Genomic DNA, 27,017 nt, shown 5'->3' with positions numbered 1-27,017 from the left:
AAAATCATTTGAGCTGCATATGGAAGGTTTATCCATTTTGTTGTATGTAAATTTCATTTTTTAAAAAAAGTTATTGCAATAAAAATATCAATTGTTTCCATATCCTAGCAACAATAGGAAAATGAAATTTTTTTTTTTTAAAGATTTTATCCATTTATTTGACAGAGAGAGACACAGCGAGAGAGAGAACACAAGCAGGGGGAGTGGGAGAGGGAGAAGCAGGCTTCCCGCCAAGCAGGGAGCCTGATGCGGGGCTCGATCCCAGGACCCCGGGATCATGACCCGAGCCGAAGGCAGACGCTTAACGACTGAGCCACCCAGGCGCCCCGGAAAATGAAAATTTTAAAGTACCATTTACACTAGCATAAGTATGAAATTTTTAGGGATAAATCTGACAAAAGTTATACAAGACCTATATACTGAAAACCAAAAAACGTTGCTGAAATTTTAAAAGACATAAATAAATTGAGGAACACATATGTAGATCAGAAGACTCAATATTTTTTAAGATGTCATTTCTCCTCAAATAGATTTATAGATCCTAAGCAAATACCCAGCAGGCTTTTTGGCAGAAACAGGTTGATTCTGGAATTTATAGGAATATACAAGACGTGGATATCAAACTAATTTTGAAAAAGATGAACAGAGTTGGAGGCCTTGTACCACCAATTTCAAGACTTCTTAAAAAGCTACTGTGGGGGGGGGGGGTGCCTGGGTGGCTCAGTCGGTTAAGCACCTGCCTTCAGCTCAGGTCATGATCCCAGGGTCCTGGGATCAAATGAGGCATCAGGCTCCCTTCTCAGCAGAGTCTGCTCCTCCCTTCCCCTCTGCTCCTCCCCCTCCCCCTGCTCCTTCTCTCTCCCTCTCTCTCAAATAACTAAATAAAATCTTTAAAAAATATATTTAAAAAAAAGTTACAGTGGGGCACATGGCTGGCTCAGTTGGTAGAGCATCAAACTTGATCTCAGGGTCATGAGTTCAAGCCCTGCATTACGCATAGTGCTTACTTTAACAAACAAACAGGGGCACCTGGGTGGCTCAGTCGTTAAGCGTCTGCCTTCGGCTCAGGTCATGATCCCAGGGTCCTGGGATCGAGCCCCGCATCGGACCCCATTCCCCGTGGGAAGCCTGCTTCTCTCTCTCCCACTCCCCCTGCTTGTGTTCCCTCTCTCGCTGTGTCTCTCTCTGTCAAATAAATAAATAAAATCTTTAAAAAAACAAACAAACAAACAAACAAAAAAAACTACAGTATTCAAGATGGTTTGAGATTGGTGTAAAGATAGACCCATGAACAACGGAACAAAACAGAGAGTCCTGAAATAGAACCAAATTTATAGTAAGGGGATGTTCAACAAAGGCACAAAAGCAAATCAATGAGAAAAAGATAGGGGTTCCTGAGTGGCTCAGTCTTGATCTCAGCTCAGGTCTTGATCTCAGGGTTGTGAGCTCAAGCCCGCGTGTAGCTTAAAAAAAAAAAAAGATACTATTTTCAATAAATTGTGTTGGGTGTTGGAACAACTGTATAGCCACGGCCAAAAGAAGAAGAAGAAAAAAAGAACCTTGATACTTATCTCACACCATAAACAAATATTTAAATAAATAGATCACAGACCAAAATCTAAAAACCGAATATATAAAGTCTCTGTAAGAAAATAGAGGAGAAAATCTTGGTGATCTTGAGCCTGTCAAAGATTTCAGAGCACTAAATGAGAAAAATATGCAGTCTTTCTTTTTTTTTTTAAGATTTTATTTATTTAGTGGTGCCTGGGTGGCTCAGTTGTTAGGCGTCTGCCTTCGGCTCAGGTCATGATCCTAGAGCCCTGGGATCGAGCCCCGCATCGGGGGTCCCTGCTCCGCGGGAAGCCTGCTTCTCCCTCTCCCACTCCCCCTGCTTGTGTTCCCTCTCTCGCTGTGTCTCTCTCTGTCAAATATATATATAAAATCTTTAAAAAAAAAAAAAAGAACCCTTACAACTCAAAAATAAGACAACAGATTAATAAAATAAGCAAAAGATTTAAACAGACCCTCAAACCAAAGAAGACATACAGATGGCAGATAAGCACATGAAAAGATGTACAATATAGCCAGTCAATAGGGAACTGCAAATTAAAACCACACCACTACTTACCCACTAAATGAGAAAATTCAAAGACTGACCATACTGAGCATTCTTTTTTTTTTTTTAAGATTTTATTTATTTATTTGAGAGAGAGAGAATGAGAGAGAGAGCACGAGAGGGGGGATGGTCAGAGGGAGAAGCAGACTCCCTGCCGAGCAGGGAGTCCAATGCGGGACTTGATCCAGGGACTCCAGGATCATGACCTGAGCCAAAGGCAGTTGCTTAACCAACTGAGCTACCCAGGCGCCCCATACTGAGCATTCTTGAAGATATGGAGCAACTGGAACTCACACACTTGCTGGTGAGAACATAAAATGTACACTTCAGAACGCTGTTTACCAGTTTTTTAAAAACTTATGTATGTACCCATGTATAACTCAATCATCCTACTCCTAGGCATTTACCTAAGAGAAATGAAAAGAATATGTCCTCACAAAGACTTATACACGAATGTTTACAGCAGCTTTATTTGTAATAGTCCAAAACTGGAAACAACCTAAATGACCATCATCAGGTGAATGGATAAACACATTATGGCATATTCACAATGAAATATATTCAGCAATAAGAGAGAATGCATATAACAGAACAGATTAATTGCAAAATAATTATGCTGATGGAAAGAGGACAAAAGAAGGTATATGATTCATTTATATAAAATTTTAGAAAATACAAACTAACCTAAGTGAAATAAAGTAGATTATATATTAATAAAGAATGAGGCAGGAGGGGAGGAAGGAGAGGACTACAAAAGGACATAAGGAAACTTAAGGGCATATGTCAAAATTTCATCAAACTGTATACCTTAAATATTTACAGTTTACTGCATATAAATCAATGATATTTCAATAAAGCTGTTTAAGTCATATATAAAAAATGCTTATACAAGATTTGCTTAACTTGCATATTAAAAAAATAAGCTAAACAAACTATAAATTGAGAACACTCAATAAAGAAGGTAATTTATTATGAGCACACCTTCTCTCTCTCTCTCTCTCTCTCTCTCTCACACACACACCTATGTATACTTCCTAATAAAAAAGAAAATGGACTAGTTAACTTAATAAAATACAAGGAAATCAGAATTTTTAAGATATTTGAACCATAGCTTTTTGAAAACCATTCGTAATTTGTCATCTGAAGATATGAGAAGCAATTTTTAAACCAAGTTAAAAGACGGAGTAGATCACTCAGCATGGAGCCTGCTTGGGATTCTCTCTCCCTCTCCTTCTGACCCTCCCGCTCGTGTTCTCGATCTCTCTCTCTCTCAAAACAGATAAAAAAATCTTTAAAAAAAAATAAAAAATTAAAAACTGAGTAGATCAATAAGCAGCCTTCATACTATCAAAAAATATGAAATAATTTTAGCACCTGAAAAGTTCCACTAATCCAAAGTCTTCCATCTTATAATATAAAATGTGAAGCCCATGGGGCTCCTGGGTGGCTCAGTCGTTAAGCATCTGCCTTCAGCTCAGGTCATGATCCCAGGGTCCTGGGATCGAGCCCCGCATCGGGCTCCCTGCTCAGTGGAGAGCTTGCTTCTCCCTCTCCCACTCCCCCTGCTTGTGTTCCTTCTCTCTCTGTCTCTCTCTGTCAAATAAATAAATAAAATCTTAAAAAAAAAAAAATGTGAAGCCCAAAAGGGTTTAAGTCAACTGCTAAGGTCATACCAAGGCAGAGCCAAGACTATAATCAAATTTGTATAATTTTAACTTAAAAGGTATTTCAATATCAATTACCATTTCATTATTATACTGATTGATTTTCAATTCAACAATATTTAATAAACATTTCCTGAGCATTATAGGAATATATGGCAATTCTTACCTTCAAGGAGCTTTCAATGTCAATTTGAAGCTTATTAAATATTTAAGACATAAATGTTATTTTCTTCAAAGAACTTTAGTGTTAATGGAAGAAGAATCAAGTTATGCTCATAATAATTTTTTTTAGTATTCTCAATTTACAGAGTTTGTTTGGCTTGGTTATTTTTATAATACACATGTAAAGGATATCAACCAATCTTGCCTAACCAGTTTTTTCACATTTAAAGAACTGAAAAGTTTTAAAGAATGGAAGAGGTTATAAGTTGGCAGCCTGTGAGCTTTGTTTTATCTACAAATACGTTTTGTCTGTCTGCACAGTGTTTTAAAAAACCTGAATGGGTGGCTAACATCTAAAATGAGTAGACCTTGTATTAAAATCTGAGTTTCCTAATTTTGTTGAAATATTGGAACACCTGACACAACTACACATGCATCCTTCATGGCAAAAACTGAGCAATCATTAGGCTCTTGGGTAACTTAGACAAATAAGACATAATTACTGCTTTAAAAAACCTCAGTTTATTATTAGAGACAAGCACATAAACAAATCATGGCAGTACGTTATAGTTTTACTATGTGCCAAGCACTGTGTGACAGATATTACAATAAAAATGAAAATAGGATAAGATGGAGGTACATGAGAAGTAGTGATCATTTGTTAAAAATACTGTTTAGGGAAGGCTTCATGGAGAAGGCCAAACTTGAGCTGTTTTTTAAGAGTTAAGTTTCTTCCAGGTGAGAGGACATTTTAGGCATGGCAACAGCATGTTCAAGGTTACAGGATCACATACAGTAGACATGGATGAAGTACAAGGCATCAGGTAGTTTGTAATGAAATGGAATTCCTTTGAAAGATGGACTGAAGCCAGATCATGAAGGACTCTTGCATCCCATGCCAAGGAATGTAGGTTTCATCCTACACATCTGCATTGTTCCCACAATGCTCCTAAGAAGACTCATGATTCAACATAGCTGGGAGAAGAAATAAAAAGGGAAAAGATGTAATAGCTGATTGCCCTAATTACTGATTCAACTAAATTACTAAAAGGAAATTTATGAGCATAGCCAGTCTTTGTTCCATTAACAAGGAGCCCTACTTTTTGCCTATCTTATTCAGTTAAGTTCTATTTTAATATTTCTTTGGACAAAAAATTCTACTGTTATAAACAAATTTTTTTAAAAAGCTTGAACATGAGCCATTAAAAATTTTTTACCAATCTTTACGTCTACACATTAACAAAGCAAAGGATAAAAACCATATGATCATCTCAGTAGACACAGAAAAAGCATTTAACAAAATTCAACATCTATTTATGATAAAAATTCTCAACAAAGTGTGTATTGAAGAAATGTACCCCTCAACATAATAAAGGCCCTAAGACAAATCCACGGCTAACATCCTACTCAACAGTGAAAAGCTTAAGGATTTTCCTCCAAGATCAGGGGCAAGACAAGGATGCTCACTCTCACCACTTTAATTCAACATAGTATTGGAAGTCCTAGCCAGAGCAATTAGGCAAGAAGAAGAAATAAAAGGAATCCAAATTGGAAAGGAAAAAATAAAATTGTCAATTTGTAGATGATATAATACAATATATAGAAAATTCTAAAGACTGCACCAAAAAACTACTAATAAGAATGAACAAATGAATTCAATAAAGTAGCAGGATACAAAATTAACATACAAAAATAGGTTGCACTAATAATGAGTTATCAGAAGTTAAGAAAACAATCCCATTTACAACTGCACCGAAAAGAATAAAATATCTAGGAATAAATTTGACCAGGGAGTGAAAGACCTATATACTCTGTAAGACACTGATAAAAGAAACAGAGGACAGCACAAATAAATGGAAGGATACTCTGTGCTCATGGAATGAAAAAAATATTGTTAAAATGTCCACACTACCCAAAGCAACCTACAAATTCAATGCAATCCCCATCAAGAGACTAATGACATTTTTCATAGAACTAAAACAAAGAATCCCAAAACCTGCCTGGATCCACGAAAAGACCCTGAACAGCAAAAGCAATCATGAGAAAAAACAAAGCTGGAGGTTATCATGCTTCCTGATTTCAAATACTACAAAACTGTTAGTAATCAAATCAGTACCAGTAACCAAATCAGTACCAGTATGGTACTGGCATAAAAACTTAGACACATATATCAAGGAAATAGAAAAGAGAGCCCAGAAATATATATATATATATGTTCAATTAATCTATGACAAAGAAGGCGAGAATATACAATGGGGGAAAAAAGGTCTCTTCAATAAATGGTGTTGGGAAAACTGATGGCCACATGTAAAAAAAATGAAACCAGGTCACTATCTTATACCACATACAAAAATAAATTCAAAATGAATTAAGGACTTGAATGTGAAGCCAGAAACCATGAAACTCCCAGAAAAGAAAAAAACAGAGAGTAAGCTCTTTGACACTGGTCTTAGCCATATTTTTTTTTGAACCACTCTTCTTAGGCAAGGGCAACAAAGGTAAAATAAATAAATGGCATTACATCAAACTACAAGCTTTTGCACAGCAGAAGAAACCATCAACAAAATGAAAAAGCAACCTAACTGAATGGAAGAAGATATTTACAAATCATACACCTGATAAGAGGTGAATATCCAAAATATATAATGAACTTACACAACTTAATATATATAAAAAAATACTATTTAAAAATGAGGAGAGGATCTGAATAAACAGTGTCCCAAGGAAGACATACAGATCGCCAATGGACACATGAAAAGATGCTCAACATCACTAATCATCAGGGAAATACAAATCAAAACCACAAGGAGATACCACCTCACACCAGTCAGATTGGCTTTTATCAAAAGGACAAAAAATAACAGGTGTTGGTGAGGGTGTGGAAAAAAGGGAACCTTCGTACACTGTTGGTGGGAATGTAAAGTGGTGCAGCCACTATGGAAAACAATATGAAAACATCTCAAAAAATTAAAATTAGAACTACCACACTATCCATCAATTACACCTCTAGGAATATATCCAAAAAACAAAAAACAAAACAAAAAAAAACCCCACCAATTCAAAGAGATATATGCACAAGACCTAGGTTCACTGTAGCACTATTTACAACAGCCAAGATATGGAAGCAATCTAATTATCCATCAATAGATGAATGGATATAGAAGATGTGGCATACATACACAATGGAATATTACTCAGCCATAAAAAAGAATGAACTCTTGCCATTTGCAGCATGGATGGACCTAGAGAGTTTTATGCTAAATGAAGTAAATCAGACAATGACAAATACCATATGATTTCACTTATATGTGTAATCTAAAAAATGAAGCAAATGAACAAGCAAAACAAAAAGAGACTCACAGATATTAGAAGCAACTATTGGCTACCAGACTGGGAAGGGATTGGGGGCTCTACAAAATAGATGAAGGGGATTAAGAGGCACAAATTTCCTGAGGATATAAGTAAGTCATGAGGATATAATGTACCACATAGGTACTACAGCCAGCAATATTTTAACAATTTTGTGTCGTGACAGATGGTAACTAGACTTATTGTGGGGTTCATTTCATAATGTATAAAAACATCACTATGATGGGGCACCTGGGTGGCTCAGTCAGTTAAGCATTCAACTCTTGATTTCAGCTCCGGTCTTGATCTCAGGGTCATGAGATTAAGCCCTGCGTCCTGGCTCTGCGCTCAGGAGAGCTTGGGTTTCTCTCTCCCTCTCATTCTCTCTCTTTCTAAAATGAATAAGTCTTTTAAAAAATACATCACTGTGGGGGCTCCTGTGTGGCGCAGTCAGTTGGGCATTTGCCTTCGGCTCAGGTCTGAGCTGCTCAGCCAGGGAGTCTGCTTCTCCCTCTCTCTTTGACCCTCCCTTCTACTCGTGCTCTCGCTCACTCTTTTTCTCAAATGAATAAATAAAAGATCTTAAAAAAATCACTATGGGGGCGCCTGGGTGGCTCAGATGGCTAGGCGTCTGCCTTCGGCTCGGGTCATGATCCCAGGGTCCTGGGATCGAGTCCCACATCGGGCTCCCAGCTCAGCAGGGAGTCTGCTTCTCCCCCTGACCCTCTCCCCTCTCATGCTGTTTCTCTCTCGCTTGCTCTCTAAAAAATAAATAAATAAAATCTTAAAAAAAAAAAAATCACTATGATGTAAACCTGGAATCAATGGGCTACTGTGTGTCAATCATACTTCAATTAAAAAAAAAAGATTTTTACCAAGAAATTAAATGGTAAGATTAGCATTTTGAACAGATCTCTCTAGGAACAGTGCCAAGGGTGGATTAAAAAAGTATGAGACCAGAAGGAAATGAGAATGCTTATTTGCAAGAGTAACACAAGAAATGATGAGTTAAATCTGGATATTCAAGTCTTACTGATGTCTACTTGGTGCCAAGAAGTCGGCTATGTGCTAGGTTCAGGAAAAGGAAGATAAATTTAAGAGTTATTTAAATAAAAAGGCATCATAATTTATTAAAATGAGAAGATAAAGAGAGAAAAGGAATTAAGTTTGATAGGTGACTTGAATAAACAAATGGATAGCTATGGTTTAAACTAAGAATAAAATTGTAACACCTCATCTTCAATAAGCTAAGCACAAACCAGGTCAAATAAAGAGATGTTAAGGAAGTGTAATCTAAAAAAAGCAAAGGATTATAGCTATGACTATACTTCAGGAGCAAAGGTTCTAGAGGATTTATTAGAGGTATATACAAAACCAGAATCATCTCTGAATGCCTTTATAAACAACATCCTTAAATATCAATATCCTAAAGATAATCTCAAAGGTTTCCCTAATGGTCTACCTAAGGTTAAAGCTTGGCATCTTTCCCTTGGCAATTCTGGTTTAGATCCAGACACCCAAATGATAGCAATGAATCAAGGCAGACAAGAATACTGGAAAACAATATTTAATTGATCATATCTATACAATTGCTAACATATGGCCAGTAAGTTTATCAAATGTCACATCATTCCTCTGTAATGAGTTGCACAATTCTGCTCATGGTTAATCATTTTTTTTTAGGACTTTTTTTTTTTAAGTAATCTCTACACCTGGGCGCCTGGGTGGCTCAGTTGGTTAAGCGACTGCCTTCGGCTCAGGTCATGATCCTAGAGTCCCAGGATCGAGTCCCGCATCAGACTCCCTGCTCAGCAGGGAGTCTGCTTCTCCCTCTGACCCTCCCCCCTCTCATGATCTCTCTCTATCTCATTCTCTCTCAAATAAATAAAATCTTAAAAAAAAAAAGTAATCTCTACACCTAACATGGGGCTTGAACTCACAACCCCAGATCAAGAGTCACACGCTCCATCAACTGAGCCAGCCAGGTGCCCCAATCATGGTTAATGTTTAATTACCAATTTCTCACTAGACTTTTAGAATAGGTTCAAAGTAGTTACGTGGATAAATTTCCTAAGCACTAGAAGTGTTAAATGATATAAGTTTCTAGGTTTTTCATTAAGTACAACTTGAAAGGAATTCAGTGCCATTTCCATGAATCTGGTTTTATAACATAATTACTTTCCCTGATAATGAATTTTTAAAAGGGGTAAGGGGAGAGGGGAAGTAATAAATGGGGTGGCAAGTCCTTACATTCCTCAAGAACTCTATTTTCACTGCTGTTCATAAGAATTACTTCAACTCTTTGATAAAGATCATAATTAACATTAAATACACAAAATAAACTCTTAAGTCCTTCAATGAGAAGTGATGAAAACATTCTATCAAAAGAGGCTTCATACCTCATTAATTACATTAGACTATGAAATCTTACCCATTAAAGAGTAGATCAAATACTAATTACTATTTCCAAATAGCTGACTGTAAGTTATAAAACTCTTTTAACAACAGAAAGAGTTGGTTATAACTTTAAGTCCATTGCCAAACCTTATATATTAGAAAAGACATTCTAAGAGAGGAATTGCATGAGCCTATAGCTACAGTAAAAAAAAAGAAAAAAGAAATCAGTATCTGACTAATACAGTAAGAATTAGAAAATATTCTCAAAGTATCTTTATGTGGGGCAAAATAAGTGCTTGCATTTATAAAAAGAAAGAAAAAGAAATCAAAAACGATGGGGAACAGAAGTATTACCTGAGGGCAGGAAATTCAGACAAAGGGTCCCTATTCCTGGTGAAAGCAAGTAGTCAGTTGCCAGGGTTTCTTAGACTCCTTGATTATGAAATTCACAGCACACCAATCTCCACCACAGCCAGCAGGGATCGCTGCAGGGAATGGGTACACAGGGGACATAGGAGGGAGCAAGTTTAAGGGAAGGAAGAGGAAAGGAATGATATGATAAAAATATTTAGCTGTGATGCACTTAAAAAAATACAGTTGTATTTCACACTGGAATAACTAAAGGCAACACTGCTTAAATTCTAAGATAAATTAACCATTTGTGATTTCCTTTATTCTCTCTACCACTGGTATTATTACTACTGATATTTTTTTTTAATTTTATATTAAAATTAACAAAAATGAAATAGCTCTGTTGTACAAAAGTTATACGAAGACTGAACTGTAATTCAACATTAAATCAAACCAAATAGGACAAGCACTCTAAAAGATAAGCAATTTACAAATACAAATTATCAAATTAGTTTAACTGCTAAAAAGCCCATTTAAAACTGTAATCTTCAATTCATTTTATGGAGAATACCAAAAAGTAAAGTTAGCTATGAAAATTAACCCACAAACCAAAGAGAGATCCAGCAATAAATTATATCTACACATACAAAAGCAAGTCAGAGAACTAGAGTATTTATTAAAAAAAAAAAAGTCTTTAATCTAAATTTCTTGGATATGAGTCATCTGCCAAAAATGTATTCAGGACAACCAATTTACATCCTATAAATTCTATGAAGGCCAAAGTTAATCTATTCTCTAGTCAGCTGAAAATGTTTCTGAACAACTATGTATAACAATACTGTGCCAAATGCTAAAGGTACAACAGCAAACAAGATAAACATAATCACTGCCTTCAGAATGCAGTCTGTCAGGGTGATTTTGCCCTTAAAGAGATAACAATCTAGAGGGCACCTGGCTGGCTCAGTCGGTGGAGCATGGCACTCATGAGTTCAAGTCCTACATTCATGAGTTCAAGCCTTATGTTAGGCATGGAGCCTACTTAAAAAAAAAGAAAGAAAGAAACTAAAAAAAACAGATAACAATCTACAGAACTAAAACATGAAATTTTTGTTGTAATAAAATATTTTAAGACCTAAAGGAATTAAAAAGCGAAGACCAATGAAGACTAGCCTACCTAGTTAAAGCTGCCTATTAAGATGTACAAGTAAAATGAAGCCCAAGAGGATGACCTGGCAGGAAGGAATGTAAACAATCTGGCTACAGTAATAAGACAACAAAAAATGGGTGAAAAACAAAAAAGGGAGAGAAGGTTTAGTATTGGAAAACAGTGGGAAAAAATTGCAGCCAAGTTTCTAGGATCTAAAGGCACTGGGTGGCTCAGTCAGTTAAGCGTCTGACTCTGGGTTTCAGCTCAGGTCATGATCTCAGGGCCTGGGATGGAGCCCAATTCCCCTGCTGACCTTGGGGAATCTGCTTGCGGATTCTCTCCTTTCCCTCTGCCCTCCCCGCACTCATGTGCGCATACTCTCGCTCTCTCTCTCTAAGGTAAATATAGAAATCTTTTTTAAAAAATAAAGTATCCTTAACTTCTCTGCTTTAAATATTCCCTTGGTATGCATGCCACTGTCAAGCAAACAGATTTAGTAACTATACATTTTATATCACATAAACTGTCACTTATGTATTTTTTTTTTAAAGATTTTATTTATTTATTTGACAGAGAGAGACACAGTGAGAGAGGGAACACAAGCAGGGGGAGTGGGAGAGGGAGGAGCAGGCTTCCCGCGGAGCAGGGAGCCCAATGCGGGGCTCGATCCCAGGACCCTGGGATCATGACCTGAGCCGAAGGCAGACGCTTAACGACTGAGCCACCCAGGCGCCCCACTTATGTATTTTTATTTCATTATTTCTTTACAGTTTCTCTGGACTTAGACCACCTTTGTCTCAATGTCTCTACTTCCATTAAAGTTGCATATAGTATTTTGTGCCTATCTCTTAAGACTTACATTTTATCCTGGTATCTACTTAATCATCTACCATACTGTTTTAAGAAGGCATTTATAGTTCTTAACTTCACATATATCTTACAGATCTTCTGTAAGTATTGGTGGAAAGAATAAATGCATGATTTATCAATGCGAATAATCACACTTAAAATACTCCTTAAAGATAAACCTTAGATTTTATGATGCCCCTTTTTATATATAGTTCATTTATATATAAAGTTCCATCACAGCAGAAGAAAACTTTGGAAAAGGAACTGAATTTAGTAAACAACATGGTTTTAGCAAATTTTAAAATGACTGAATTTTCTGGTATTTCTAAGTTTCTCTCTAAATATTAATTCCTAACAATAAAATTACAAACAACAGTAGAGGAAAACAACACGTGATGTTATGCTAGCAGTGGCAAAAAGAAGCCAGAGAGCTCTTTTAATGGTATTTTTGGGTAGAAGAGTACATATACATATAGCTAAAATTAAGTCTTAAAGAAGAGACTAATCTAGAGATTAAAAATTTATGTATAACATTCATTTTGGCTGGGAGAAATCTCAAAATAAGTAAATGAATTATCAGACAAACAGTAAATCTAATGTCTGAAAAAATAAACAATAACTATTATACCCTGAATCATATTTGTTGCAGATCTCAACTTTGTTTTAGTAACTTTGTCTTGATGTAGTAACTGCTTGTATTTCACTCATGGAAACAGTCATAAAGTTACACCTGTAACTTACATTCAATCTGAGCTCCAGTCACTTATAACAACTAAATACCAATATTTATAGAAATACTAAATTATTCATCCTAATAGATACAAAATAATGTGCAGCATTCAGAACATATATAACTGATAAGAGATCAACTTACTAAGGAAATGTTCAGATTGGAAACTGAAGTATTAAGGCAAAGGGTAATATTGCAAAAAAATTATGCAAGTATAAAGAAATGGAGAAATTGTACTTTCCCAACTTCACAGAATTGCTAAGTCAAAAGGCTATGTTTCCCAAGCTTCAAAGGACTACAGAGTCAAAGGATTCCCAAATAATAAAAGAATCTCCTAAGGGATACTGCAACAGGATGGTGAAATACCACAAAAGAGTAGTAACACTGAAATTTTATAATAAATAAATGCTGAAAATAGAGCAAAAGCCTGAGCAGGCAGCATAGAATAATCATATTAAAAGAGTACTGGATCAGTAACTTAACCACTCAATACTACCTGTCAAACCCTGGGGAAATCACAAATCCTAATGTTTTAATAATTTCCTTCTCAGAGACGGGAACAAATCCCTTCTGATTCTAGAATGGTAATATTACAACATCCAGTGGACCAAGCATCTAAGTCCCCCTTCAACTAAAGTTTACAAATCAATCTCCTGAAACTAGCTTCTGAAGAATCAATATCTGGTTTTAGTTGGAAATTAGTGTCAAAGAAATGGTCACCTGCTTAATACCTCTACAAAGTATAATTAATAGCAAAAAATACAACACTATAAAGTCCACCCCTTAAAATTCATCTCACAATTCACTTCACTGTAATTATGTACTGCATAACCAAAGGATAACCACAAGCAAAACATTTGATACTGGTGCTGCAGACATGTGAACCAGACTAACACCATGATGGCTGTTCCGTGACCTGAAGTCTTCTTGAATACAGCCCCCATTCCCGTTCTTTCCTTTTGTTTAACAGCACCCTTAAGTACACCCTTGGAGCATAACATTTTGGATCTGCTCTGGAGATATAACTATGATACTTACCTATTCTCAAACATGCTCCTCCCTGGTGGTCTCCTAGCATGTACTCCCCAGCCCCTAGAACTATAAAAGCAGGTTTCCCAAAAGGTTGTGTTGGGGAGATCTACCCACTTGCAGCCCCCCAAGATATGCTTCTGTCCATTAGTCCCCTTAAAAAAACATTTCTCATCAAGCTGAACTTGGTGTTTTTCTTCAGTCATGGTTCCTTTGGCCTTTGAAGGTTGCTTTGCACATACTTCCATATCACAGAACAGCCGACTAAAATGCATAGTCTAAATTAGTTCACAAAAGAAGGAATCTCCATTCAGATATCTAACAGGCATCCAAATTAATACATCCAAAACCAAACTCCTTATCTCTCTACCTTAAGCCTGCCTCTCCTGCAGTCTTCTACGTAGTTAACAGCAACTCCATCTTCTCAGTTGCTATGTCATGACTATTCTTTCTCTCTCAATCCACATCTTACCTGTCAGCAAATCCTGTGGTTCTACCTTTGAAATACATCTAGAACCTCAACAAGTCCACCGCATCGACATAGGTCCGAGTCAAAACCTTTCTCACCTGGATAGTTAACACTTTTAATTGGCCTCCTGCTTCTGCCCTTGTCCTCCTATTATTTATTTCCCACATGGCTGCAGAGTAATCCTTGGCTCAAAGCCTTGCTTCCAATCTCACTCAGGGTAAAAGCTAAAGTCATTACAAGGCCCCAAAAGATCTGGCCCTGTTTTCTCTTTGATGCATCTTCCTCTACTTACTTCACTCCTCACTCCACTCATGTTGGTGGCCTTGATATATTTCAAAATGATAAGCAAGCTTCCACTTCTGGATCCTTGCATTTACTTCCACTACCTTTCATATCTCTTCTCAAATATCACCTTTTCAATTAGGCCTTCCTGATCACCAGATTTAAAACTGCAAACTCTACCCTTACCTCCCTGCACTTTCTATCCCCTTTCCCTGTGTTATATTTTTAATAGCACTTTCCACAAACTGATATAATGTACTTCACTCTTACTATCAGCCTCCTTTGATTAAAAATGTAAATTCCACTGAGAGCAGGGATTCTAGCTACAGCACTATGCACTAGTGCATGGTACAAAGTAGCACTCAGTAAATATTTGTTAAATAACTGTTATATATCTAGTGTCAAAATCAACAGTATTGGGGGTTATTTTAAAAAGAATACTGTCAATTTAAGTAACTAAAAATTACTTTTAAAATTCCCAAAATTACAAAAGTAAATTTATTTCTATTCCTAAAAGGTAATAATTAACTCAATTTTTTCCCAGTTGCCCAATCCAAGTAAATCAAATCTCACAAACTTCATATGGCAGTATATTTCTAAAAACAAGTTACATTTAGTGATCCTACTCATGCTTCCTATGCCACAATAGGAATCACTGAAGTTTCCCAAGAGCTGAGACCATGTCTTACCATCTTTGTATCTCCAATGCCCAGTGTTCAAGAACCTGATAAAACATAAACTCTCAAAATTATTTATTGAGCTTTACCATAAAAGTGAAAGATGTAATGAGCCTATCAATAATTATACAAAATTATCATTTGAAAAAATAATTTCCGACAGTCTAAATCATGTTGTGTTTCCTTTCAAGAATGTTTAATTCAGGAATGACTATAGACCTAGTCATTACAAGGCCCCACAAGGTCTAGCCCGGTTTTCTCTTTGATCTCATCTTCCTCTACTTACTTCACTTCTCACTCCACTCCAGAAGATTATATGCACCTTAACGTCTCTTCAGCAATTCAGTTCCATGGCCTTAATGGATACCTTGCTCTAAATTAGGCCTAATCCTCCTCTGAAATTTTAAACTTTAATACTTTTAGATAAAACCTCCAATCCTTCCAGTTCTCTCATTTGTTTTTCACAACTGCTCTCCCACCCAGATAAAATTTCCAATCCTTTGATGGTTCTTTCCAGACTATCAGCTGCTGTTCCCCCCTTTTCTTCCTTTCATGAATACACCATGAGGCACCCTAAAGTCTCTGTGACTTTGCCATTCAGTCACAAGACCTGGCAAGAGTTCAACCTTTCCTAATCTCCCTAACATATATTCCAAATATTCAACAATCTTCTCAAGGCACCCTCTCTTTCTATTTGTTCCTTCTCTTAGTTTAGGGTACATATCTTGTTGAGACTGTCAAGTGGTTTCTCCTACCTAGATCATTAGAACTGGCCTGGATCCAATCCCTTTCCAAGTATGGTTCCCCAACCTTCCATAAATCCTGTGGGATATCCCTACAATACATGACTTTTATATTTAAGTTAATCAGAGACCCTCTATAAACTCTATATTTCCACCACAGTCAACTGCTCCTGAACCCTGGATTCCAAAACCAAACTGATAACTAAGCATCTTTAATGATCATGTCCCTCTTTTGTCTGGAATTCTTTATTAGCAGTCACTTCCCAGGATGAAGTTCAATTTCTTTAACATAGCAAATGAGGCACTCTGAAATCTAATTTAGTTCAATGCCTATTAAAGATACCAAATGGAACAATAAGCCACACTCAAAACAGTTCTACCTATGACCATATCTTTGCTTTATGACCTTTTGCCATTGTTAACTGATCCATGTTGGTAAGTGGAACTGGGCCAAACAGGTTCTCTCTCCCAGGAATCTCAAACTTGACGGGAAAGACCACAGATTGAGAGTTGTGAGAGGTGGAAGCAGTGGTTCTCAACCAAGAGAGATTTTACTCTAAGGGGACATTTGTCAACGCCTGGAGTGCTACTGGCATCTAGTGGGTAGAGACCAGAGATGCTGCTAAACATCCCACAAACACAGAGCAGCCCTTCACAACAAAGAATTATCTTGTCCAATGAGGTTTTAGGAGCTGGTTAGGTCTGCCCTTCCCCGGACTCAGTGACCCACCCCAACAGCTTTCTATTACATTTCCCCTATTACCTAAGTTAAACAGAGATTTTTGTTGTTTGCAGACAAAATAACCTTAAGTAGCACAGTACCCTAGTTCAATCATCTGACATGCTTGTATACTTCAAACCAGTTTCTCAATCTCACAACTACTGACATTTGGGCAATATAACTATTTGTTGTGGCAGACTGTGCTGTGTACACAGCATGTTTAGCAGCATTCCTAGCCTCTATCCGCCCCCCCCGCCCCAAGTTGTGACAATCAGAAATGTATACAGACATTGCCAAATGTCCCCTAAGGGGCAAAATCACCTCTAACTGAAAACCAGGACTTTAAATTATACAAAGACTCCACCCAGGTGTGGTGAACATCTGTCCTGCCAACTCCCACTTCCAGTTAACCTTGTGTCCAGCATAGTATGTATGAGCCAAAGGGAAAGCATGGGGGGAGGGGAAGAGGGAGCATCTGTATCGGAATCTTTTACTCCTTTTCAGGTCCTGGCTTAAATATATTCTATCTTCCAGCTTCTATTTTCCTCCTCTTCTTTGCTCTAGCACACAAGTACAAATGCACAGTAACATGAGGCCTTGAAAGGTAGCTCCTGTTCTTATTTCCTTTCTTACATTTGTTACAACTTTTCTTCAGAACTTTCCATTCCTTTTTGAAAAAATACTCTCCTAGAGAAGACTCTGAAACATATTCTGTGCTGGTTATAGTATGAAAGATCAGAGTCATTTCTGTTCAAAGGCTTTTCCTGTTTCACTTCTCTTAAAATATAAGTAGTCCAACTTCCACCCCCACCACACAAACACACACACACCCATCACCCTCTTGCCCTGCCCCCTTGCCCAATCCCCCCAGCTCTGCTCCCTCTCTCTCCCTCCCTTCTGTTCAGTTTCAGATCAGTTCCAAGTACACAAACTATTTTTATTAATAATGCAACAGATGCTTAAGATACAAACTAAACAACAATTAGGCAGGGAACAAGTATACAGATTTACACTTCTCAAATAGTTCAGCATTTACTTAAAGCATTTATTAATCTCTTAAGAATTTCTCTTTTATACTTTTCCACTATGCCAGATTCTCAAGCCCCTATATCTGCCTAACACTGGTTTTAATGTTAGAATTTCACCATACTTCAATCTCAAGGCTCAGAGTAAGCATTCTTTCTCCTGTTGGTTCCTATAAAGTCTTATTCCTTACTGGAAGACCCCATACAGAAAGGGTCATTTTCCTAGTCCTTCCTTTCCAAGACAACAAAGGCTCATTTATTCAATGATTCAGTTACCTTCCTAAAACCACAGGGAAACTGGTCATACCCAGTTATCTGTGATAATACTGGTGGCATATAGTCTTACCTCAGTTAAGAAAATGCAAAGGAAAGTCAATGCTTTGGTGCCATTCATTAAAAAAATAGTTGAGTGCCTACATTATGCTAGACTCAAAACAAAATCCCTGCCATTATGTAGTTTACATTCAAGTGAAGAAGACAATGAAAAAGCATATATATATATATGCTGAGAAGGATGAAAGGGTGGTCAGGTAAGGCCTCCTTTGAGGTGCCATGAGTGCATCAACTGGCCACAAGAAATGTCTATTACTGCAAGATAATGTGTTCTAAGTATTTCCTGTTAAAAATTATTAAATTGTCCTCCAGATGATTACTTCAACATAGAGACATCTTTAATACTGGATAATTTGTAAAATTAAGCTTGACCCCAGGTAATTTCAAAAGTTCACCCCTACTTGAATAACTAATTTATCACAACACCCATCTTATTTCATCTATTGTCGTCCTTTACATTTATAAATAACTATTATTCTTAGGAGATGACAGCAGTAAGATTAATATATGAACATGAATTTGACACTCTTCAATCACCTGAGTTGTTTTGAAATATGAAATAACCAAGAATTCAAGTGTTTTCAAAAACTCACTTCTGTACTCAGCTATAAAAAAGAATGAGATCTTGCCATTTGCAACAACATGGAGAGACTTAGAGGGTTTTATGCTAAGTGAAATAAGTCACACAGAGAAAGACAAATACCATATGATTTCACTTATATGTGGAATCTAAAGAAGGAAACAAACAAAAAGCAGAAACAGATCCATAAATACAAAGAACAAACTCATGGTTGGCAGAGTGAAGGGTTGGGGGTGGACAAAATGGGTGAAGGGAAGTGAGAGGTACAGGTTTCCAGTATGTAATGATTAAGTCACAGGGATGAAAGGTAGAAAGGTAGAAAGAAAGAAAGGTAGAAAGGTAGAAAAAGAAAGATAGAAAGAAAGAAAGGTAGAAAGGTAGAAAGAAAGAAAGGTAGAAAGGTAGAAAAAGAAAGATAGAAAGAAAGAAAGGTAGAAAGGTAGAAAAAGAAAGAAAGAAAGAAAGAAAGAAAGAAAGAAAGAAAGAAAGAAAAGAAAGAAAGAAAGAAGCATACCAATGACCAAAGGTGCAAAAACAAAAATCCTCATCTCTGAAAAAAAAATCCTCATTATTATTTACCACAAAGGTATTAGAAATCATAGAGATTAAAAAGTACTCCTAAGGACTCAATTCTGAATATGTGAAATAAGCCATCACCTTTGCTATTAATTTTTAAGAGCCTTTCTCAACTGGAGTTCTACAAGAGAATTAAACTAACACCCTAAGCCACTCATTGATTGAATTAACTTTCTTCCCAAGCATCTGGAATGGAACTAGGCATGTACCATCATCCTTGGAAGAAAAACAGTCAAATCATTTTCTGTAGGTCTCAATTTTCTTGTGGAATGGAGTATGACAAAGGCTAGAGAACATCTGATTAAGTCAGACATTACCTAAATAATAATTAAAAAGATAAAACCTTTTTCCAAAATAAGATAATTCAGTATCAGACCATATGTACAATATTAAAACTTTCCAATTAGTGATATTAAGAAATGTATATTCATAAATGCTGCTATAATTTGCTACTTTTTAAAAAAATGTTATATCTTAATGTTTTAAGTTTAGATAACATTTGCTGATTCACAGAAATATTGATTTTGTTCCCCAATGTACAACCTGTGGTACTCAATGATCTGGAGAATCAAGAATTGTCTTTACCATATAAACATACCATACCCAAGTTTTTTCCTAATATTAACTTACAAATAACAGAGAAAAAGGTCATAACCAAGTGCTTTGAATTCGCCGTTAACAAGTTGGAAACAAGATCCCACATTTAGCCTGTGTCTTGAGACAAATATGGAGAAGTCAGAAGTAACGAACTGCCAGCTTTACTGAGTCATGTTTCTGACTAAAACCGCATTATGAAATGGAAAGAATGACAAGTATTGTGTTTATCACCACAGATGTTGACTACCTTAATTTATGGATCTCAAATTTAAAAGAAACAAAAAACTGTTTTGCCAGAATGATGTGGAACTAAAACGACTCCAGAAAGAACTTGCCAAAGCTGGGAACTCTGGCTATTTACCTAAAACAAATCCTAACTGTGCAAACAGGCACACCCTCTAATGCATTAGAGTGGCAACGGCGAGGTGGGGTGAGTTCAGAAAAATAACAAGGTTAACATTTCACAGAGAAAACAAGCCTCAGCCCAGAGTCCAAACCGCTCCAGACGCCCTCGGTTAGCGCTCTGCTCCGAATGGAGGCGAGCACGGAGCTCGGATTCACCCTGCCACACAAATCCCCAGCCTCCGCGCAGGACCGCTCAAGCCGGTCCCCGGGACGCCCCCAGACGCCGCGTCGGGGAGCGATCTCAGCGCGCTGCCTCCCTCCGCCGCCCTCCACGCTGCTCCGCGAGCCGGCTGGGGGAGAACCCGTCCAGGGGGCCGACTCTTGAGGCCAGAGCCAGGCGCCGCAGGCGACGGGAGGTCGGGGCCGCGACCCCCTGGCCCAGTTAGACCTGGCAGCTCAAGAGTCGCCTCCCGCACGGCTACCAGTCCCCGCCGCCCCCGAGGCTGCGAGCAGCCTCCCGAGACGGCTAGGGCGGAGGCGGACTGGCCTCCCACGCCCGAGGCTCTAGCTGACCTGGAGAGGTGCTTCAGGATCTGTTTCTTGATGAGCCCAGCCATGGTGCCGCGGCAGGAGGCGTCGCGCTCTCTCCGCGTTTCTCACTGCCTCCTCTCTTCGTGGCCGCTTCCTTGTTGTCCGGACTAACCCGGCCGGAGGAGAGTCGCCTGAGCGCTCACGCCCGGGAGAGACCAGAGGCCCCGGCCGAGGCCACAGCCGCCGCCGCTGGTGCCGAAGACCGCGAGCATCACTCTCAGGCCGCCGTGGCCGCCGCCGGCGCCATCTTGGCTGCAGCATCACCTAAGAGACCTGGGGGAGGGCGGGGCGGGGCGGACTCGGCGTGGGGCGGGGCAACGCAGGCTCCGACCCGCGCGGGAAGTGTGCTGCCTGGCCACCCTTGTCCGGGACTGGACGCGTGTCCTTCGCCGCCTTGATGCTACTGGGTGCTTTGATTCCCAATCCCAGAACCTTCTTGTGCTTTATAGTCCTCCCTCTCCACTCTGGTCTTGTTCCGGTCTCCATCACTGAGTGCTCCGTCCACATCCTACTTTTAATTTTTCAGAATTTGGGGCACAAACTGCCCTGCTTGCTTTGCTCTCTACCTGGTCTACCTAGCTTTCTTCATATTCTTGCCTCAGTTTCTTCTCGTTTTCTAAGATATACTGCCCCCCACCCTCCCTGCCGCCCCATACTATGATCTAATGTTTTCTCTGGTGATTCCAGTTCTAAGGGAACTAGAAGTTGACAACGTGTCTTAAAAGAGTCCAGGACCCGGGAATTAGAAGTCCCAAACTCAAGTCCTGGCTGTCTTGTATTCTAGCTGTTTTAACCTGGAGAAAATAATGTCCTTAGTTTTAGCCTTAATCATCTATAAAATAGGTTAATAATGTATTCTTTACTCCCTTCTCTAGGTTGTTTTATCTAAGAAAATAAGAATGTAAAATTTCACTTGAAAGTTTCCATAAAAAGGAAGGAAATTCTTGAAATAGAACTATTACAGCTCTGAACCTCCACCTCACCCAGCCCCAAACCAACATTTTCAGAGGTGAAAATGACCACCCAATGATGTCTAAAGGAGGAAAAGAAATTACACTACCTCTGAGGGATGTATCAGGAAGAAATGTGGTTATGGGTGGGGGAGAGGAGGTAGTTCACATATAGTCCAACAACCTGGCTCTTTTTGTAGAACGGAAAGTTGATAGTGCTTTGACTACTCAACGTTCTTCATGCACTATAAATTAGGCACTATTCAAATATCTAGGGTTGCCTAAACAAAAACAAACAAAAAAAACCTTGTTCTGTCATCAAAGAGTTAGCAGCCTAGCAAGGAAAGTAGTAGACTCTTAGTGCTAAGACCTTGAGCTTTGTCACTAGACTCAGTCAAATGCTACCTCAGCCATTTTTGTAGCTATGTAAACTTGGGCAAGGTATTTAATCTGTCAGCCTCAAGTACCTCATCTATTGGAGATAATAGTTTCTAACTCAGAACTTTGTGAGGTCTAAATGAGATTATGCATATAAAGTTTTCAACAAAGTGCTCTTAATAAATTCTATTATTTTTATTTAAAGATTTTATTTATTTATTTATTTGACAGAGAGAGACACAGCTAGAGAGGGAACACGAGCAGGGGGAGTGGGAGAGGGAGAAGCAGGCCTCCCGTAGAGCAGGGAGCCCGATGCGGGGCTCGATCCCAGGACCCTGGGATCATGACCTGAGCCGAAGGCAGACGCTTAACAACTGAGCCACCCAGGTGCCCCAATAAATACTATTATTATATAATAATAATTATATAATAATAATAATAACAATTGTTATGCAAATTGTCATGAGAACACAAAGGAAGGAGTGATTCGTTCCACCTTAAGTCAAAGACAGATTTACAGTGGAGATGTTATTTCAAAGATGAGACTAAATCAGCTTAATGTGTTAGTAGAACTGACCTTGAAGTCCAAGATTTGGATATAAAACCTAGCTCTGCAGGTTTTTAGCTATGTGATCATAAGAAAAGTATGGAACGTCTCAGCTTCCACGATGGTTGTTGTGAGGATTAACCAAGCTAATGGAGGTTAAGTAAGTATTTAAGAGACTTAAGAGAGTGCCAGACACAATAGCATGGAAGCTATTATTATTAATTTACTAGCCACAAGAGGATGTTCCAGGCAAGTGGAATTGTCAAAGTTCATGGCTTATAAATGGCAAGTGGCCTAATGTGGCTAGAACAAAACATGGATTCCTTTTCAAAGTAGTAAGTATTAAAGAATCTCATAGCTTAATAATTATAGTTGTAGTATAGTTTAAAAAAAAAAAACTCAACTGAGCAAATCTGAGAATTTAATTGGCTTTATTAAGCAACTCATGAATTGGGGATCATCCCACATGGCAAGTAGAGGGGAGCTCCCAAGAGAGTTGTATAAAATGGAAGCTATTTGTAGGAAGGAATTTACAGGAAGTTATTATCTAGAAAAGAAAGAGAAAGAAAAGATTATTTCAGGCAAGGGGCAAGGTTACCTTCCCTTAGGGGAAAAGGCCTAGAGTCCTATTGCCTTATCTTCTTGGGGGGTGAGGGGAGGAGGCCTGGGATGAGGAGGGACCATGTGATAGATTACCTCACTGGTGCAGACCAGAAAATTCCAGGCTCATTGGCTTAGAATTCCACACCTAGAGAGGTTGAAACTGCAATTAAGTCTTGGTTTCCTGTGATGCTGACTCTACCTTGAGCCTGTGGTTTTTACTGAGTTTTTACTGGTTTTACCAATATCTTTTTACTGAGAAAATACATTTTCAATTTTTCTCTCCCTGGTTTGAGGGAACATATGTCAAAACCACTGTAAAATCAGTGTTTTAAATTAATTTACATTTTCTTTTTTTTTTAAGATTTTATTTACTTATTTGAGAGAGAGAGCATGAGGGGCAAAGGGAAAGAGATGAGCAGACTCCCCACTGAGCAGGGAGCCTGTCACAGGGCTCAATCCCAGGACCCTGAGATCATGACCTGGGCCAAAGTCAGTTGCTTAACCAACTGAGCCACCCAGGCACCCCTTTACATTTTTCTTAATTGTTATTTAATTACCAAAGTATAATTTCCAAAAAGTTAAAAACATGACTGTCATACAGGTATATAATGAATGTGCACCAAAGATTTATCAATTCATATTAATGCAAAAGCCAACAAATAGGATATAGAGCTAGTTCACTCATTAATATGACTTAAATAAATCTGTTACACATGTTTATTATGTACTTATAGCAGAGTCATATTTTTAACTCTTTTAAAATTATATAAGCAGAATGAGATAAGGGTCCATGGAAAAAGACATCACTTCCTTCACATAAGAAAAGTCATTTTAGGGGACTCCTGGGTTAGCTCAGTTGGTTAAGCATCTGACTCGTAATCTCAGCTCAGGTCTTGATCTCAGGGTCTTGAGTTCAAGCCCTTCACTGACCTCCACCTACTCGAAAGAAAGAAAGAAAGAAAGTCATTTTAGGCTCCCAGCCATCTTCTGAAAGAGTGTGAGAACAAATAGCCACTTCAGGTGAGGAGATAGCCTAACCATATTCAAAAGTGAAGACTGACTCTCTCTCAAATAAATAAATAAAATCTTAAGCAAAACAAAAACAGGGGCGCCTGGATGGCTCAGTTGATTGTCTGATTCTTGATTTTGGCTCAGATCATGGTCTCAGGGCCGTGAAATAGAGCCCTGCATCAGTCTCCATGCTCAACTGGGAGTCTGCTTGAGATTCTCTCCCTCTCCCTCTGCCTGCACATGCTCTCTCTCTTTCTCTCAAATAAATAAATAAATAAAATCTTCAAAAAAAATTAAAAAAATAAAATAAAATGAAAAAGTGAAGATTGACCTGATTCATACACTTATCTTTACACAATTTAAGCTCCTTTGAGCACCTGGACACCAGACCAACTAGAGCCAGAGAATTGATGATGCTGTCCCTTACTGCCCTTCCCACTTTGACCTGGAAATCTTAAAATAACTTTTTATAACCTTAAAATAACTTTTGCTCCAATTCAATGCAGTATTCCCCATTGCACAAGCCCTTTCATGGATATGTATGTACCCTTAGCTTACAAATTCACCAATTTTGTTATTCAGAGATACTGCTTTGGGAAAGAGCCCTGGGGTTCTCCTTCACTTGTAAGTAAAACGTTTGCTTTTCCTATTTTTTGGCTTGATTGTGTCATTTGGCTGAACATCCACCAAAAGGCAAACCCAATTTCACATAACAATTACACATTGCCAAAATATACATGTATATGAAAAGTGTTAAAAAGAAAACCATTAGCCCCAAATGAAGTCCTTTATGCTAGACCATGTCACAAAACCGATACTTAATAACTAACCTAATTAAAGTTTCAACCTCCCTCAGAAATATAGTCTTAACTGGTTGGTCAGGAGTTTTCTGACCAGCACCAGTGAGGTAATCTATCATAAGGGCCCTCTCCATTCCCCCAAAAGGAACATGAGGTAATCCACCAAATAAGACCCCATGCCCTTCCCCTTCAGGAAACTTGAGCTTTCCTGAAACAATCCTCTCTTTTCCTTTGCTAATAACTTCTTGTGCCACCGTTCTTCCTATAAAAACCTTCCATTTTTGGGACGCCTGGGTGGCTCAGTTGGTTAAGTGGCTGCCTTTGGCTCGGGTCATGATCCCAGGGTACTGGGATTGAGTCCCACATTGGGCTCCCTGCTGAGTGGGGAGCCTGCTTCTTCCTCTGCCTGCCACTCCCCCCTGCTTGTGCTCTCTCTCTCTCTCTCCCTCTCTGTTAAATAAATAAATAATCTTTAAAAAAAAAAAAACTTCCATTTTTGTACAACTCCTCTCCTAGGAGTTCCCCTCTAGTTGCTAGATTAGATATTGCCTGGTTCATGAATCTTTCAAGAAAGCCAAAAAAATTTTTTTAGGAAAGCCAATTAAATCTTCAAATTTACTCAATTGAATTGTATTTTAATAAAAGTAACACATGCTTGAGATTACTTGTGCTAAAATCTGGCAGGGAAGAGTGCATGGTGTGAAGGCGAATAGACTCAGAATTTTTACTGAATAGTCTTGTGCTGAAAGTTGGCTCATACTGGCTCATGAGAACCAATCACATGTATCTCTTCCCAACTCTGTGTTCAGAATTTGGTGACTTCAGGATAGGTGGAAATCAACCATTGTGACAGTATTTATAACACATAAAGTGATAAGCCCTACAAATCAGGGCTTGCCCCCCCCCCCCAAGATCTGGTTGTTGAACATTTACCAGCACACACTGTAAGATTTAAGATTGCAAATATATGGACATTTTATCTGATTTAGAAAAATACTTGCTGATAATTATGCTAGCAGTACAGAAGACCGATCAGAATGAGAAGAGAACGGAGGCAGAAAGGGCATTGAGAAGGCAGTGGCATTATTTCATGTGAGAGATAAGGCAGTATCAGGAGAGAGGAAAGGCCAAGGGCAGATTCCAGAGAGTAAGTCTGGGATTGGGGTTGAAGGTAATTGAGGTATTTAGCTTGGGGTTTGGAACACACCATTAATATAGATAAGTAATTAGGTGGAACAAACTGTTTTGGAGAAAAAATTCAGTTTTGGATTTGTTGCTATTAAAGTTATCTTAGGATACCTGTGTAGAAACATTCAGGTTACAGTTGGGGGTGGAAATTCTGCTTTAGGATTTGTCATTATTTAATGGCAGCTGAAACCAACAACAAAAATGATCTTGATCAAGGAGCGTGTAAATGTTGAGGAAAGCAAAAAGAGAAGCTTAAAGGAGAAAGGGCTGATAACCAGAAGGAAAGAGCATATTTTAAAAGACGAGAGCTGGACAGAAATGATGGCAGCTCTATGACGTAAGTTTTATAAAACACTCTTTACATGTTTGTAGTAAGAGATCTTATCAATTTAAAAATAAATTAGAGAAAATACAATGACTAAAACTGGACATAATTAACTTTGGACATTCAATGACTTTTTAATACAAAGGATAGACACCAATGGAATAGAGTGCTTGACTTCAAGGAGTTTGCCATCTGTGCACGTTAAGAGACTGATTATATGTGGGCACCTGGCTGGCTCAGTTGGTGGAACGTGCAACTCTCGATCTAGGGGTTGTGAGTTCCAGCCTCACCTTGGGTGTAAAGATTACTTAAATAAAATCTTTAAAAAAAGAATGATTATATGACAACAAGATGACAATGATGATGATGATTACTACTACCAGGGACTTCACTTTTGTCATTTGCTATTCATAAAACAATTCTGCAAGGGAGTGTTATTAATATTACTCTATTTTACAGATGAGGAAACTAAGGCATAGAGAG

General features: G+C 38.2%; 1 protein-coding gene across 1 annotated transcript in view; it reads right to left on the bottom strand.

The window, feature by feature from the left end:
• The window catches only part of UHRF1BP1L (UHRF1 binding protein 1 like), a 109,776-nt gene extending 88,798 nt beyond the window's left edge, over positions 1-20,978 (bottom strand). Inside the window, 1 exon segment of the mRNA XM_021687358.1 lies at positions 20,715-20,978. Coding sequence (XP_021543033.1) covers positions 20,715-20,758 — 44 coding nt within the window. The 5' untranslated portion in view covers positions 20,759-20,978.
• Between the last annotated feature and the right edge of the window lie 6,039 nt (positions 20,979-27,017).

The sequence above is a fragment of the Neomonachus schauinslandi genome, chromosome 5 (genome assembly GCF_002201575.2).
Source record: "Neomonachus schauinslandi chromosome 5, ASM220157v2, whole genome shotgun sequence".
Classification (NCBI taxonomy): domain Eukaryota; kingdom Metazoa; phylum Chordata; class Mammalia; order Carnivora; family Phocidae; genus Neomonachus; species Neomonachus schauinslandi.
Note: the sequence above shows the minus strand (reverse complement) of the source record. Positions and strands in the feature narration are given on the sequence as shown.